At 46.3% G+C, this 16446-nt stretch overlaps 1 protein-coding gene across 1 annotated transcript in view; it reads right to left on the reverse strand.

Moving 5' to 3' along the window:
• The window catches only part of LOC138580070 (uncharacterized), a 253223-nt gene that overhangs the window by 84546 nt on the left and 152231 nt on the right, over positions 1-16446 (reverse strand). Inside the window, exon 3 of the mRNA XM_069650321.1 lies at positions 8943-9049. Coding sequence (XP_069506422.1) covers positions 8943-9049 — 107 coding nt within the window. The remainder of the gene's footprint in view (positions 1-8942; positions 9050-16446) is intronic.

Genomic DNA, 16446 nt, shown 5'->3' on the forward strand with positions numbered 1-16446 from the left:
ACATTACCACTTGTATCTGCATGCTTTGATGTAGCCGCCTTGCAATAGGAGGTCAAGCTTTCCAGTTTGTGTACCGGGACATTACCACTTGTATCTGCATGCTTTGATGTAGCCGCCTTGCAATAGGAGGTCAGGCTTTCCAGTTTGTGTACCGGGACATTACCACTTGTATCTGCATGCTTTGATGTAGCCGCCTTGCAATAGGAGGTCAAGCTTTCCAGTTCTTGTACCGGGACATTACCACTTGTATCTGCATGCTTTGATGTAGCCGCCTTGCAAAAGGAGGTCAGGCTTTCCAGTTCGTGTACCTGGACATTACCACTTGTATCTGCATGCTTTGATGTAGCCGCCTTGCAATAGGAGGTCAAGCTTTCCAGTTTGTGTACCGGGACATTACCACTTGTATCTGCATGCTTTGATGTAGCTGCCTTGCAATAGGAGGTCAAGCTTTCCAGTTCGTGTACCGGGACATTACCACTTGTATCTGAATGCTTTCATGTAGCCGCCTTGCAATAGGAGGTCAGGCTTTCCAGTTTGTGTACCGGGACATTACCACTTGTATCTGCATGCTTTGATGTAGCCGCCTTGCAATAGGAGGTCAAGCTTTCCAGTTCTTGTACCGGGACATTACCACTTGTATCTGCATGCTTTGATGTAGCCGCCTTGCAATAGGAGGTCTGGCTTTCCAGTTCGTGTACCTGGACATTACCACTTGTATCTGCATGCTTTGATGTAGCCGCCTTGCAATAGGAGGCCAGGCTTTCCAGTTCGTGTACCTGGACATTACCACTTGTATCTGCATGCTTTGATGTAGCCGCCTTGCAATAGGAGGTGAAGCTTTCCAGTTCTTGTACCGGGACATTACCACTTGTATCTGCATGCTTTGATGTAGCCGCCTTGCAATAGGAGGTGAAGCTTTCCAGTTCGTGTACCTGGACATTACCACTTGTATCTGCATGCTTTGATGTAGCCGCCTTGCAATAGGAGGTCTGGCTTTCCAGTTCGTGTACCTGGACATTACCACTTGTATCTGCATGCTTTGATGTAGCCGCCTTGCAATAGGAGGTGAAGCTTTCCAGTTCGTGTACCTGGACATTACCACTTGTATCTGCATGCTTTTATGTAGCCGCCTTGCAATAGGAGGTCAGGCTTTCCAGTTCGTGTACCTGGACATTACCACTTGTATCTGCATGCTTTGATGTAGCCGCCTTGCAATAGGAGGTCAAGCTTTCCAGTTCGTGTACCGGGACATTACCACTTGTATCTGCATGCTTTGATGTAGCTGCCTTGCAATAGGAGGTCAAGCTTTCCAGTTCTTGTACCGGGACATTACCACTTGTATCTGCATGCTTTGATGTAGCCGCCTTGCAATAGGAAGTCAGGCTTTCCAGTTCGTGTACCGGGACATTACCACTTGTATCTGCATGCTTTGATGTAGCCGCCTTGCAATAGGAGGTCAAGCTTTCCAGTTCTTGTACCGGGACATTACCACTTGTATCTGCATGCTTTGATGTAGCCGCCTTGCAATAGGAGGTCTGGCTTTCCAGTTCGTGTACCTGGACATTACCACTTGTATCTGCATGCTTTGATGTAGCCGCCTTGCAATAGGAGGTCTGGCTTTCCAGTTCGTGTACCGGGACATTACCACTTGTATCTGCATGCTTTGATGTAGCCGCCTTGCAATAGGAAGTCAGGCTTTCCAGTTCGTGTACCTGGACATTACCACTTGCATCTGCATGCTTTGATGTAGCCGCCTTGAAACATGAGGTCAGGATAACATGAGGTCAGGATTTCCAGTGTGTGCACTTGGACATTACTGCACTTTGCAATTGTTGTAACCAATCTCATAAGCTTAAAGTGCTCAGATGCCTCTGGGTTCGGTGCACTATACAAATGTCAAAATAAATAGATAAGGACCTCTCTTGTGCACCATAAAATCTCAATCAAGAAGGTCCTTAAAAGAATTTGATATTTCTTAATGTTTAGAAGTTTCTGTTCGCAGTTCGTTTTTCATGATTTCTAACATCTTTTTTCTTCTATTTTGTTTCAAGTTCTGGTAATTGGCAAGAACACATGAACATTATTTAAGAGCAGGTGACATCTGAAATTTGATTCTATCATCCAGTAAAATTATTTTGTTCAAAATGTCGATACCTCCAGATATCGAAAGTCTTTTCAGAGTAGAACATCCACATAACATCCATAACTGACTTTTCCTTGTGTATCTTATGTCAATAAAGACAGACATCTCCCCTGGTTAATTCAAAATGTTATGAAAAGGTTTTAGAGTGAATTAAGAAATTAAGAAGAGTCGAGTGGAACAATAACCAACACTTGAACATAAGTCTATGATTAGGCAACTTAACACCTGAAGAACTGAAAAATGAAAAAGCATCATGGCATTCGGAATGCTACAAGCAATGTACTCATAAAGCAAACCTGGATCGAAGCAAAAGATTGTATGGAGGGCAGTCATGTGAGCCAAAGCCATCCATCTCCAGCCATGAAGAAGTAGAATGAAGCTACACTACAAGATCAAAAATACCTATGTACGACAGGAATACATGCTTCTTTTGCAATAAAAAGAAGAAATCAATTATATTTGATAGCCAAAGATTCAACATGCATGAAGTTTGAAGAGAACAGTAGAACTGTCTAACAATGACACATTGAAGTTTTGTCTCAGTGATTGTACAGATCCTGGAGACCCTCACGCAAGGGAAAATGCAAATCAAAAGCTATGTCGGAACACACACACGTAGTGAATGTCTTATGATGCAAGCCTGCACTAAGCAGAAAGATGCAGCCAGATGCACTGTCTTACAAAGCAACAAATGTAGAATGTGTACCTTCAATCATTGATGTTCTCCTTGAAGGCAACATAAAAACAATAGGGGAAATTGGAAAGCTTTACAGGAAAATTGCATCTAACAATAGTTTAGAAGGGCAAATGAAAACAAGAAACCAAATCAAAAGTTTCATAGAAGAGCTTGAATGTACTGGCATTATTGTTAGTAATCCCAAAAGGGTAAATGAGCCACACGAGTCTCATTGAAAGTAACAGAAGATGTGCTCTCATGCAGAAGAAGAATTTGAGGATATTGAGAAAAATATGAAAACCCTTCTTATAGCAGCTACGATTTTACAGAGAGCCGTACTAACATGTGAAAAATGGAAATTCACTGGAAGTTTTGAAGAAGTGAACTTCGAAGATGTTATTCCAAAGAAAGTTGTTCTTTTTTACAAGTGGTGCTGTCAAGGACAGATGGATATGAAAAGTAATTCAGAAAAGCGGGATACCACTGTAAGGAACAGGGCTCATAAATGATCACAGATGTTTATATATGAAATGCTATCACCACGACAAGCTCCCTAAGCAAGCACTTCTACCACACGGCATACCCGCAAAATGCCCTTGCAAGTGGCAGTTGGGCTCATAATGCACACAGCTACCCACAGCAAATTCATCATTCCATTTCTGGATAGCATGGGAGTGTCTATAGATTACGCCAGAGTCCTTTGGTTTGAGACACAGATGTAATAAAATGCATGGATGTTCTTACGTTCCCTCAGAGTTGGTCGGAGGCAGATTTGTCTATTGTACTGCAAGCAACATTGACTTCCTCAAGGATCCTCTGCATGGTACAGGAACTTTGCATGGTACCGTTATGGTGGTCTATCAGGAGAAGGAGGAGTCAGATGGCCTAAGCCCAATTGAAATATCAAGACCATATCTCGGAAGTCATGTCTTGCAACATTCCCAAAGGGTGTAGACCGCAGAATCCTGTAAGCAGCTAAATCCATGATTATACAGAGAGGAATAAGGTTATTTTAGATTCCAACAGGCTTGAGGACCTACTTTGATGATGGCAGAAGTCTTGTCGTTGAGTGATTTTCACAATGTTTCGATGAAGAGTTGCTGGATACACAATGTAATCTCACTGAAGAAACCGATATTGATGAATGTGAGACAGAGTCAGAACCACTCACTACAGTTCGGACTTGTTCAGTTTACAATTCCATTATAGGTGATCCTCCAACTCAAGAAACTAGAGTCTGTGTTCTCCCACTCATAGATGCCGCCCAACACACACACACACACAGCTCACGTTCATGAAGAGGTTGTAGAAAATAACATCTGCTGTCGCCCCAGAATCAAAACAGTTGTACCATTGGATCTTGGCATTTACAAGTCTGTTTTAAAATTAGCTATAGGCTAAAAAAGATGTGTCAAAGAGCTGGATGCTTAGACCAGGGGAGCTACATATAATAATGGCGATGCTTCAAGCTATTGGTTCTTTCTCAGATGCTAGAGGCATTGAGGCCACCTTAACTGTACTTTATGATGCAAAAGTTGTGTCAAAGTTTCTATCAAAGAGGTACGTAAGGAGAGCATCTGAAGCACAAGTCCCTAAGGCTTGCACTTTGCAAATGCATCCTCGATGAATTCTACAAAGAGCATTTTTGAAACCAAGGAAAGGATGGAACCTGAGCTTAAGAAGTTACTTCAAAGCTTACAAGTGGATGATTCCCAAGAAAAAAATCAGTCCATAATTATGTTGTGAGAGTTCTGACAACTCTGAATGCGATGCCAAAATGGAAGCATTTGAGGCTAAAGAATCTCAAGAGGAACCAACACTCAGAGTTGCTCTTCAGTACATCCATACGGTGGACGCAATGCCTTTATTTATCAGATCCGTCTGAAGGGCAAACTGGGATTTGCACCTAAGATCACTTGAAGAGTTTGTAACTTGTGCAGTGAGCTTCAGAAAGGCAATTGGGTAGTTAGCAAGACAAAAGTACCCTTTTGTGCTTTAGGTTCAGATGTAGCTCTGGAACCTTAAAACAGGTGGTATGGTTAATATTACTCAAAAGAAACAGACACCAGCACAATTCTTTTTAGTCTCACCGGTGCTGGTATGGTCACCGGTGCTGGTATGGTCACCGGTGCTGGTAAGGTCACTGGTGCTGGTAAGGTCACCGGTGCTGGTAAGGTCACTGGTGCTGGTAAGGTCACTGGTGCTGGTAAGGCTATGATATGATGGGGCCTTTATAACGCACCTATGCACAAGTGTTTCAAGGCGTGACGAGGCAAGGGAGGGTAGACGTAGGGGGGGGCAAAACAACAATCTTACTAGCCTTACTAGGCCTAGTGGCATTGAGATTGCGCAAGTTCAGGGGAGAGGGGAGGGGAAAAGTGCTGGGGGGATGGGTAAGTGCATGGTATGGGATCAACAACAAGTAGTGCAGCCAACAAGGTAGCAAGTGTGAGTGATAAAAGCGCAGACATCATTATTTGTATAATTAATATATATTCATATAATTAATATTGATATGGTATGATATTTTTATTAGCAGAACCATCTCCTGCCTCATGGCACCCATTGCACTTGTGGTCTGTATCTGTAACCCTACAGTCCCCTTCCTGCACTCATTAGACACTTGATGGGGGACTGCCAAGCCTTTAGTAATGGCTTGGCAGGCGAAGAACGATGGTCTGGAGGGTTGCCCAGAGTAATGCCAGAGGTCAAGATGTATTCTAAACCTTCCAGCCATCAACTCTTTTGTTTTGCTATTGTCACCCCAAGTGGGAAGGGTATGCCCAGACGTGGGTCCCTTGCCTGCTGGGCCTAGAGACCCAAGCTACTCCTCACTGATGACGCCCAACAAGGCTGAAACATGTCTGGGGATGCTTGGGGTCTCGTGCAAAAGGGATGTGAGCTAGCAGTTCGGGCTGGACTACCCCTTTGGGGGTGGGACCAAGCCTGATTTGCATATGGTCTTTCCCCTTTAGTAATGGCTTGGCAGGCGAAGAACGATGGTCTGGAGGGTTGCCCAGAGCAATGCCAGAGGTCAAGATTTATTCTAAACCTTCCAGCCATCAACTCTTTTGTTTGGCTATTGTCACCCCGAGTGGGAAGTGTATGCCCAGACGTGGGTCCCGTGCCTGCTGGGCCTAGAGACGCAAGCTACTCCTCACTGATGACGCCCAACAAGGCTGAAACATGTCTGGGGATGCTTGGGGTCTCGTGCAAAAGGGATGTGAGCTAGCAGTTCGGGCTGGACTACCCCTTTGGGGGTGGGACCAAGCCTGATTTGCATATGGTCTTTCCCCTTTAGTAATGGCTTGGCAGGCGAAGAACGATGGTCTGGAGAGTTGCCCAGAGCAATGCCAGAGGTCAAGATTTATTCTAAACCTTCCAGCCATCAACTCTTTTGTTTTGATACTGGAAGAGGAACAACATACACAGGCTTCTAACAACATGACAGAGGTTGCTTAAATTGTTACTGAGGAAAGATCATCTGTACCAGAGCAAACATATTCAGAAGCTGTCCTTGACGGAATGGCAGAATTGCAAGCACTGCACAAACTGTCATATGTGCATGGTAGCCAGTTGGAAATATTAAACCAGGTCATCAGATGGAAACAATGTTGGAGACATTGAAAGCACACATGAGGAGGCAGACACAAAAATAATTCTTCACTCGCATTATGTATCACAGTGTCATGCTACTACCTGCCACATTTTGATGTCACCTCTAAAGTCAGGGCCTATGATGGCTGCCAAGACGTCCAGGCCATCTCACCAGGGTAGACCTGGTTTAGAGGAAAGTCTAATGTAAATTACGGGTGGGGGAATGAGGACTAAGTCTGTAGGTATTAACACTCGGTCCCCAGGTTGGATCAATGCTCCCCTGCTACTGCACATGTCAAATCCAATAACGTGTTCTGTGGCAATTGATGGATCAGAAGCTCGGTTGCTGAGTTTCTCAAATCTAAGGGTTCCCCAGTTTATGTCAACTGAGCTCAATCCCACTTCTCCCACCATATGTGAGGGGTCAGAAATGAAAGCCAGACACAAAGTTTGCATGTTTTTGGTTAAAGACTTTTATTAACTTAAACAGGTTTGTAAAGTGCTTCTATGACCCTGCTCTAAAGAGGAGTTTCCCTACCTAAAAATGCAAAAACAAAGGCTCTGTCTGCGTCAGGTGGTCAGAAATCAAAAGTGTTCCTTGTGTCCAAACATTCAGCCTCATTCTGAGTTTGCCGGTATCCTGGTGGTACAGCCCATAGGACTCCATGAGACGATTTGTCGTCATTACCGGCACCAGCAATTCTGTTGCCGGTAATGAGGGTATTTTCTGCCAGTAGGGTACCTGGGTTACCTCCAGCACCTAGCTCGAGGTAACCTGGGTGCCCCACCGAAAAACCTGGAGTCGGCCGGTCCAGTAAAGTGCCGGTATCCATGAATACCAGCACTCGTTTACTGGTGCGGCCGACTCAGAATGAAGCTGATTCTTTCCTGACCCTCACACTACAAATAAAATAATAAAGTGAGAAGGGGAGTGTCTTTAACATAGTATTGGCAACATGTATTCATAAACAGAAATAAAATATAGCTCCAATGTAAATGTTCTCCAAGCTGAAAAGAGCTTGGTTCTAGAGGGTGACTCCCTTCCCCTGGATTCTTCAATGGTAAGACAGTATCTACTGGACTAACAGTTCTTTGTGTCTTTCGAGGGCCACAACAATCCTGTTGGGTGAAAAGTTATATAGCCTTTTAAATCCTTCTTTAACACAAGTTCCTTCTTTGTTCAACAAATACTGTCCTTTATTGACACTTATGGTAGTTTTGCAATTTGATTGGTATCCTGCCCTGCCAGGACATCTTATGCACTCGCAACTGCCTGGTGTACTCTCCTGCCAGGATTTCACTTGTACTTTCAACTGCCTGGTATACTTCTCTTGCCAGGACTTCTCCTCTTATTCTTACAATTGCCTTATATACCCTTGCCAGGACTTTTCTTGTTACAGTTCCTCTTTATATCCAAAATCACATATACCATCTTTCGGTATATCTATCGGTTTCAATATTCGTTTCTGCTTTCCCCACCCATGCACTCATACGTTATTGGGGTTTGGGTTTTCACTCTGCCCTTTTCCCTTGCAAACAATCTTCTTATTGTTTCTGTCTTTGCAACTTTATAACTTTCAACTTGTCATTGGCGCGGTTGCCAAAACGCCCCGGGGTCCCCACCTTGCTTGGGCTGAATCACTGGCTCTGTGTAGCGTCTTCCGTCCTGCTTGCGCGTATGCGGCATAACTCTGCCACTTGCTTCCCATTCTAGGCTGCTCGGTTTTCTCTTCGGCCTCTCCTGCGGCTCTGCTCCTGTATGTTTCCTTTTCTTTAGGTCCCGGTAAGGATCCTGCTGCCTATTCGAGCAGCCGAGTGCCCAGAAGTCCTCTTGCGGCTCCTGGCATCTTCTCGGCACATCCTGCTCTCGCCATGTTGCTTCCCTTCTCTGCTGGTGAGCTCCTTTGCTCCACCACACCGGCTCGTGCCTCCAGCGCTAGCATGCACAGTCCCTGCCAGTAAATAACCTGCCCTTTTTCTCTGGATGCTCTGATCAGGGTTTGAAATTGAGGGGAGCTGGGAGCTATTTTGCTCCTGCTTCTAGCCTACAAGGGACTGGTTAACTTGATACTAAAAGCTACACCAGGAGCTATTTTTGGTCCCCCAGCCAAATGATGCCGAACAAACACAACTAAGTTAATTCAACTCATTTGGGACATTTTTTAAATACATATCTATAGAACATTTAAAGCATACAAGGTCATAAATTAAAGTAAAAATGTCATGTTTGCATCTTAAGTGGAAGTTAGATTTGTGGAACGCTATGTACCAGCTCCTTGTAGAATTGGTAGCACCTGGCCACTGGTTAATGCTGGACACCCAGGAGCTGCTTTTAGCGCCTGATTTTGCAATCTTAATTTCTTCCCCTGCAGATGGTGCATGAGTTGGAGTGTGGGATGGTGCTATACACTGAGAACCAGTACTCACACAGTCTCCCTTTCAAGAAGCGCCAGTTTTCAGTGACCGAGGCATAGGAGCTGCTCTATAGAGTGTGCAAGTCTTTTGTTAGCCAGTGGATTTCTTTACCTGGTCACTGGACTGGTCTTGCCCACCTCCTGTGGGATTTCCTTTCCCGCTCTGGAAATCCCGTCCAGCTGCATTTATTGGCAGGTTCACGGTTATGTTCCCATTTTCTGTTGAGAGAAGCAAAGGTTTTTGGTATTATTTGATATCACAATACAGCAGAAAGGTTAGCAGCGGTGCAGAGATGTCAACACACGACCCTGGGGAATCCATTTGCTCCCATAGTAACTATTCAAGTCAAAGGAAATACAGAAACCAGTTTCCAGTGGACCCTAAAGATCTAAATGCACAACAAATGAAATCTTCAGATTCTTACCAGTCAGGAAAGCAAACATTATCTAGTTGGAAGACAGGGGTTTATTTAAACATGTAAACATCAAAAATCAAATAGACTACGTCCTTCTACCATGGTCTGGATTCTAGCATGAATACATTCTTTTTTATTGTGTCTTGTTTATTTAACAAAAACGTTCACAGAAAGCAAACCTAATAAAACCGATAGGAGATCATTTTGCTCAAAAGTATAATTTGGCTGTGTGGAACGGTTATGTTTACACTTTAATGTAAGTAGGAACCCGCTGCCAGATTTTGGTCATTTGCACTGTGGGGTAAATGGAAAAAGGCGGTAAACAGGCATGTACGCCACCTTACCTTTTGTCCTCCACTTTTGGATTCTACAGTGCAAAGTGAGTGAACGTTGCCTGGGATGCTGCATGCCGGGCAGCATTGGCTTTTACTAGCGAGCGCTGCTTCCTTGCTTGCATATCAGGTAGAGTTTAATTTCACTTGCGAACACTGTTTACCATGCATGCATGGTAAGCAGTGTTCCAAATTCAAATTAAACCCTGAAGGGTTTAATTGAAATTGTACACGCTGTGTGTCATGCATCGTGTACAATATATCCCTTTGGGGTTCGCCTGCTTCATGCTGGTGCATAAGCTGGCGGGCCGCAAAGGGATCTCCAGCATTTGTGCCAGCATGAAAAAACCATGCTGGTACCAAAGCTGGAGCATTTGTATGGCAGAGAGGAAGGAAGGCGGCGGAAACACAATCTTAAACATTTGGGCAAATTCATCACCAGCGTTCGAAATACAAAACCTCTCTTTAAAGAAATTATCCACATTGAAAATTAAGGAGACTTGTCGACCCGGTAGGATATGGAACCAGAAAAACTCCTCTAGAATAATTACAGGATTTTGAACAAAAATACCAGCTCCTTTCCTATGTCCTATATAGCAGGACAAGCAATGCACAAGTATTTTAAGAGTTGCTAAAATGACTGTGACAAGACCCCCCAATGGTAGACCTGTTATAATTGTCACACTGAAACTGGGGCATTCAATCTTAATACCCTACAATTCTGCATTATTTTTGGGGATGCCATGGCTCGTAATTCACAATCCTATTGTGGACTGGGAAGCCCGGAAGATGTCTACGTCCTCCCCCTCCTGTAAAGAAAAAGGTTTCTTGGTGACTATTGTTCAATTGTGCAGCGTTTTGGTGTAAAGCGCTATATAAACAAATGAATGCAATACAAAATACAATACAACATCCCTTCTCTGCTTACTGAGCTCTTCTCGTGGCCAAACACATGCGAGCATGTGAGATATCAGATCAGGATGGATTCAGTAAACAGTAAGTCACCCAATGTCCCCTGCATTCAGACTGTCCATTTACGGTACATGCATACATTAGCTCACTGTCGTCTTCGTGCTGCTAAAGAGAACTAAAAGGTCCATGTAGCCGAACGCAGAAGAGATGCGACTCCCCTTCCTATCGGCTCCCTGGTCTGGTTGGCCACGACTCCCCTCTGCCTGTGGGGGAGCTGCAAGCTCCATCCCCAATTAGTCAGGGTCTATAAAGTGCCTATCACATTGATGTCCCTAAGCGGGCATAGTCATCTGTTTTCCATTGTTCCTTACTCCGCCACTGCCATTCTACCACGAGGAGAATACGTAAGCACACCCTTATTGGAGATGGATGGGCATGACGAATAAGAAGATTGTGACATCTTAGACTCGCATATCTATCATGGCACCTTATAGTACATCATTGATTGGAAGCGGTATGGCCCAGAAGACCGATCCTGGGACCCTTCATCAGCTGTGGCCAGGTTTCATGCTCGCCACCCTGACAGCCCCCTGGGGAAGGAGATCTTTGGGGGTGGAGGGGAGGTCTGTCAGGCAGCAAGACTCATACCGATTAGGATGGCACCCTGGAGTCCACGCCATAAACCCTAGAGGTGGTATACTCACCAGCACTTGTAGCACCTTTGGTCCCATACAGTCTCCTGCTGCCCTCCGGGAATCCTCTGGGAGACTTACCCCTGGACTGTTCAGGCTCTCGGCGGGATGTCAACACTGACACGCCTTGGTAGGCACTTATAACACAGTATGTGTGATGACCAGCTTGGATAGGGAAGGAGTTTTATTATTTCCTCTATCTTACAATGTGGCAGCCATTTTACCTAGGGCTCTGTATTTTTTGCGCGTTCTCAGTGGGAAGTTGCTCTACAACTGCAATGATGCCTGGCATTTGTGTTCGGTTTATTCCTGGTTGGTATTTTGGATCAAAGATTGCTTCTGGACTGCCTTGGATTTCCCTCTGGATCTGTCTGCATGTTGCTTTTACCATTATTGATTCAGTATTGCCATGCATGTTTGGACCTTGGCATGTCTCCTGGTTTATCTTTGGATTTTCTCTTGGATTTGTTGTCTTCCTTGGATAAGGGGATCTTCTCCTTAACCTTACATCTTCATTGTTACAAAGTTGCCGGTCGTGCAGATATGAATACCTCCGTCCCCAAGTACCACACAGGCAATTGTATGAACACTGCCTGTGCAATCCTTGAGGCCACAGGTGTGGTTGTTCGTCGAGTCTGGAGTCAGGAACTGCCGGAAGGACCCTTTCAGCGCTGTAAGGCAAGGAGGGATTAGTACAGGGCGAAATGCAATTTTACAGGGTATCTAGGAATAGAAACTAAACGTTCTTACCTATGTGTACTGTATGTGAACTGTGGGCCCACCCGGAAAGGAAGGAGAGTGATTGGACCTGAGCTCGGGTTCGCATAGGTTTCCACAACCTCTGGTATGATGATGGTAAGCACTGGGGTTTGAAGTGCTTGATCAGGCGAACGCCTAGTGAGAGGCCATAGGCCCAAGTTCCAAAAAATCGTGGTTCGTGGAGAAAGTCCGTTAATCAGGCCGTGGTCGAGTAAACCAGGAGTTCCAGAGCTAATCAAGGCAAGTTCGGGGTTAAGAGAAAGCAATCCGTTAGGCAGGCCGTTGTCGAGTGACCAAAAGTTCCGATGGTGTTCAAGGCAAGTTCAGGGCGTAGAGAAAGCAATCCGTTAGGCAGACCGTTGTCGAGTGACCAAAAGTTCTGATGGTGTTCAAGGCAAGTTCAGGGCGTAGAGAAAGCAATCCGTTAGGCAGACCGTTGTCGAGTGACCAAAAAGTTCCTGGTAATTTCGAAGCGTAGCAATGTCCAAGAGAAAGACCAGCTGTGAAGCACCGTTTCGGTGTTTCTGAATGCATTTAAAATATTGGGGAAAATCACGTGATGCTCAACAAGGAAACGTTGAGGCGTGGGGGTCATCACGTGATACCGATTGCGTTTGGTCTCCTCACGTGACGAACAGGTCCACACGAGCAACGGTGATTGCTGCCAAATGGGAACCTCCAATTACATTGCCAACGGAGAGAAGGGCGATAGACACCAAGTCTGCCATGGACCCCCCTGACATGACGAGTGCAATGGTGCCGCCTTGTCTGCGCGCCCAGAGGTAAGCATCGGGGGCTACGTAATGTGGGTGTGTGGAAACATGAGTCTGTGGGAAACATAGGAGTTCGTAAGGTAGAGGACGTGGAGGATGTAACAGAGTCCCCCCTCAAAGGCCCACGACCTCGTGGGCAGGAGGGATGATCGTTATGGAAGCGCGCAACAAGAAGCGGGGCCTGGACGTCCCGAGATGGAACCCAAGAGCGCTCCTCCGGACCATAGCCCAACCAGTCCACGAGGTATTGGAGCCGACCTCTGTGCAGACGGGAACCCAAAATGGCACTGACCTCAAAGACATCGGGTTGGAGACTGAAACAGAAGCAGGTGGAGTATGGACCCGGGTAGGGGCAAGGTATGGTTTAAGGAGGGAAGTATGAAAAACCGGGTGTATACGCCAAGCAGATGGAATAGCAAGGCGCAAGGCTACAGGGTTCAGGACTTTAGCAATCCTGTAGGGGCCGACAAAGCGGGGCAGAAGTTTGCGACAGCCCGGGATGTGTAAATGGCGAGTTGACAATCAAACCCGGTCCCCTACATGATACACAGGTGCTACTGCTCGTTTCCTGTCCGCCTTCTTCTTCATAGCTGTCTGTGCCTCACGGAAATGGATCATGGTTTGGGCATGAACCTCAGTTAGATCGCGGGCACAAGCAGTAGCAGCAGGGGTGGTAGAAGGAAAGTCCGGAAGTGGGAGGGTGCGTGGGTGTTGGCCATACATGGAATAGAAAGGAGAAAAGCTGGTGGCCGAGTGCCATGCATTATTGTAGGCAAATTCAGCGAGATGGAGCAGATCGAACCAGGAGTCTTGATACTGAAGGGTCAGGCAGCTCAAAAACTGTTCTAGAGCCTGATTCACCCTTTCCGTCTGTCCATCACTTTCCGGGTGATAGGCCGAGGAGAAGCGGGCATCAATACCCAGGAGCTTGGTCAGAGAACGCCAAAAACAGGACGTGAATTGTGCTCCACGGTCTGATATGATGACTTGTGGGAGGCCGAAAAGACAAAAGACAGACCTAAAAAACAAACGGACCAAGGTCGGGGCTGATGGCACGCCAGTGCAGGGAAAGAAACAGGCCATTTTAGTATAAGAATCAACGATGACCCAGATGGTATCATACCCCTGTCTACGGGGTAAGTCTGTGATAAGGTCCATAGAGACCGTGTGCCATGGTTTGAGGGGAACGGGTAGAGGTTGGAGCAAACCCAAAGGACGTCCCCTGCGTGATTTACATTGGGCACAGATGTTTACATCCCTTCTCATTGACGGCCACCAACACCAACGTTGTGATAACTCCAAGGTACGTTGTTGCCCTGGATGTCCGTTGATGGCAGCATCATGAGACCAGGCAAGCGCCTGATTGCGTACATCGCTAGTGGGGAGGAATAATGTGCCTTGAATGATTGGCAGTCCCTCCTGAAGTGTAATGTCCCATTCAGTGAGTATGTGCGGGTGTTGGCAGGTCCAATCTTTAATCGTGGTAAGCATGGTTGGGGTCGGTGTACATAGGCAGATGACATGGCCCTTTCCCAATAATGTGTCCGGAAATGTGGAAAGCGATATTCCCCCGGGAGAACGTGAAAGTGCATCCGCTTTACCATGAGCGAGAGCTGGCCTATGCTTTACCACAAAATCGAATGCGGCGAAGAATAAATGCCAACGCACCTGCCTACTGTTCACACATTTCAGAGAGGCAAGATCCTGCAGGTTTTTATGATCTGTGTACACCACCGTTTGATGCTTTGCCCCCATGAGATGGTGACGCCAGATTTGAAGTGCATCCTTAATGGCTAACAGTTCCTTTTCTGTTACGGTATAATGGGACTCGGCTGTCGAGAATTTCCGTGAATGATAAGCTATAGGATGCAAAAGCCCAGTAGCAGAACAAGGTTGAGAAAGTATAGCACCTAACGCGAAAGAGGAGGCATCCGCCTCTACTACAAACGGAATCTCCGGGTCAGGGTGTTGTAGCACAGGGGCAGAAAAAAATCTGGACTTGAGTGCCTCGAAGGCCTCTTGGTGGTCAGGTGTCCAGATGAAGGGGACATGAGGGCTGGTGATGGCGGTCAGGGGAGAAACGATGGCAGAAAAGCCGGCGATGAATCGCCTGTAAAAGTTGGCAAACCCGAGAAACGATTGGAGTTGTTTGAGGTTGATGGGGGTAGGCCACTCCGTGATTGCACGTACTTTTGTCTGATTCATGGTCAACCCACCGGGTGTAATGTGAAAACCCAGGAACTCTACTTCTTGGGAATGAAACAAACACTTTTCGGGTTTGGTGAACAAGGCGTTTCTTTTGAGGCGAGAGAGGACTTCTCTTACATGCCCGATATGGTCTTCCAGAGAGGATGAGAAGATCAAGATATCATCTAAATAGACCACCACGAATACATCAAGAATGTCAGATAATACATCATTGATGAAGCATTGGAATGTGGCAGGAGCGTTACAGAGCCCAAAGGGAATCACGGTGTACTCAAACAACCCCTGTCGAGAACAAAAGGCCGTTTTCCACTCGTCCCCACGCCGCATACGGATCGGATTGTACGCCCCTCTCAGGTCCAACTTGGTAAAGATAGAGGCGGCCGTTAATTTATCTAACAGCGTAGAAATGAGTGGAATAGGATACCTGTTTTTGATGGTGATGGCATTCAACCGTCTATAGTCCACGCATGGACGTAGATCACCTTCCTTCTTTGGCACAAAGAAAATGGGGCTAGCAGCCGGAGAACAGGAGGGACGGATATGACCTAGACGCAGAGCCTGCTGTATGTAATCCTTCAGGGCTTGTTCCTCGGAAGGTGACAACGAGTAGATCCTCCCCTTTGGTATGGGGGCATCTGGAATGAGATCAATAGGACAATCGTAGGCCCTTTGCAGGGGCAAACCCTCCGCGGATGTCTTATCGAAAACCATGTGGAAATCTTGGTATTCAACAGGGATGCTAACCGAGATGGCCCCTACGGTATGTAATGTGGTAGCCTCTGCTGTGTCATCAGTGAGTCGGGAGGAGGCCATGGCGCCAAGAATCGTGGCAGGAGAAACAAGGGAGTCTGGTTCTATCAAGCAAAAATGTTGACATAACTCTGACTCAAACGATACGTGACCTGTTCCACAATTGATCAAAGGGTTATGTTGCCTCAACCAGGGGATACCTAGAATGATACCGAACTGCGGTGTAGTGATGAGATCGAATGACAGGGTCTCTTTATGTGTGTCTTGTATTACCACCTCAAGAGGGGCAGTTTGATGTCTGATCGGGCCAGAAGTCAGGGACGTGCCATCGACTGCTTGTACGGGCTCAGGATGCGCCTTTTTGATTAGCGGTAAGTTAAGACTATGGGCTAAAGCAATGTCCATGAAGCAGCCAGTGGCCCCTGAATCGATCACAGGATAGACAGTGTGTGTGATCTCCCTGGTTGATTTTAATAAGGCCTGCACTACTATGGGTCTGATTGGACCAAAGGCGGGTTCAGTGGGGGTCAATGAAGCGCTCGCCGGTGCCGCCTCTCTCATGGGCAAGCCTTCTGAATAAACGGAGTCTTGTTTCTGGGACGTCGAGGGCATTCTTTCACTTAGTGCCCGTTGAGTCCGCAATAAAAGCAGGCGTTATCTGTCCTCTGACGTTCCCTTTCAGTCGGTGTTATTGGACTGCGGATCCCGCCTATTTGCATGGGTTCGGGACTGATAGATGGAGGTGCCGGGGAAGAGTGACTAGCAAATGTCGCT

Source organism: Ambystoma mexicanum, chromosome 3p (genome assembly GCF_040938575.1).
Source record: "Ambystoma mexicanum isolate Mex_15411 chromosome 3p, UKY_AmexF1_1, whole genome shotgun sequence".
Classification (NCBI taxonomy): domain Eukaryota; kingdom Metazoa; phylum Chordata; class Amphibia; order Caudata; family Ambystomatidae; genus Ambystoma; species Ambystoma mexicanum.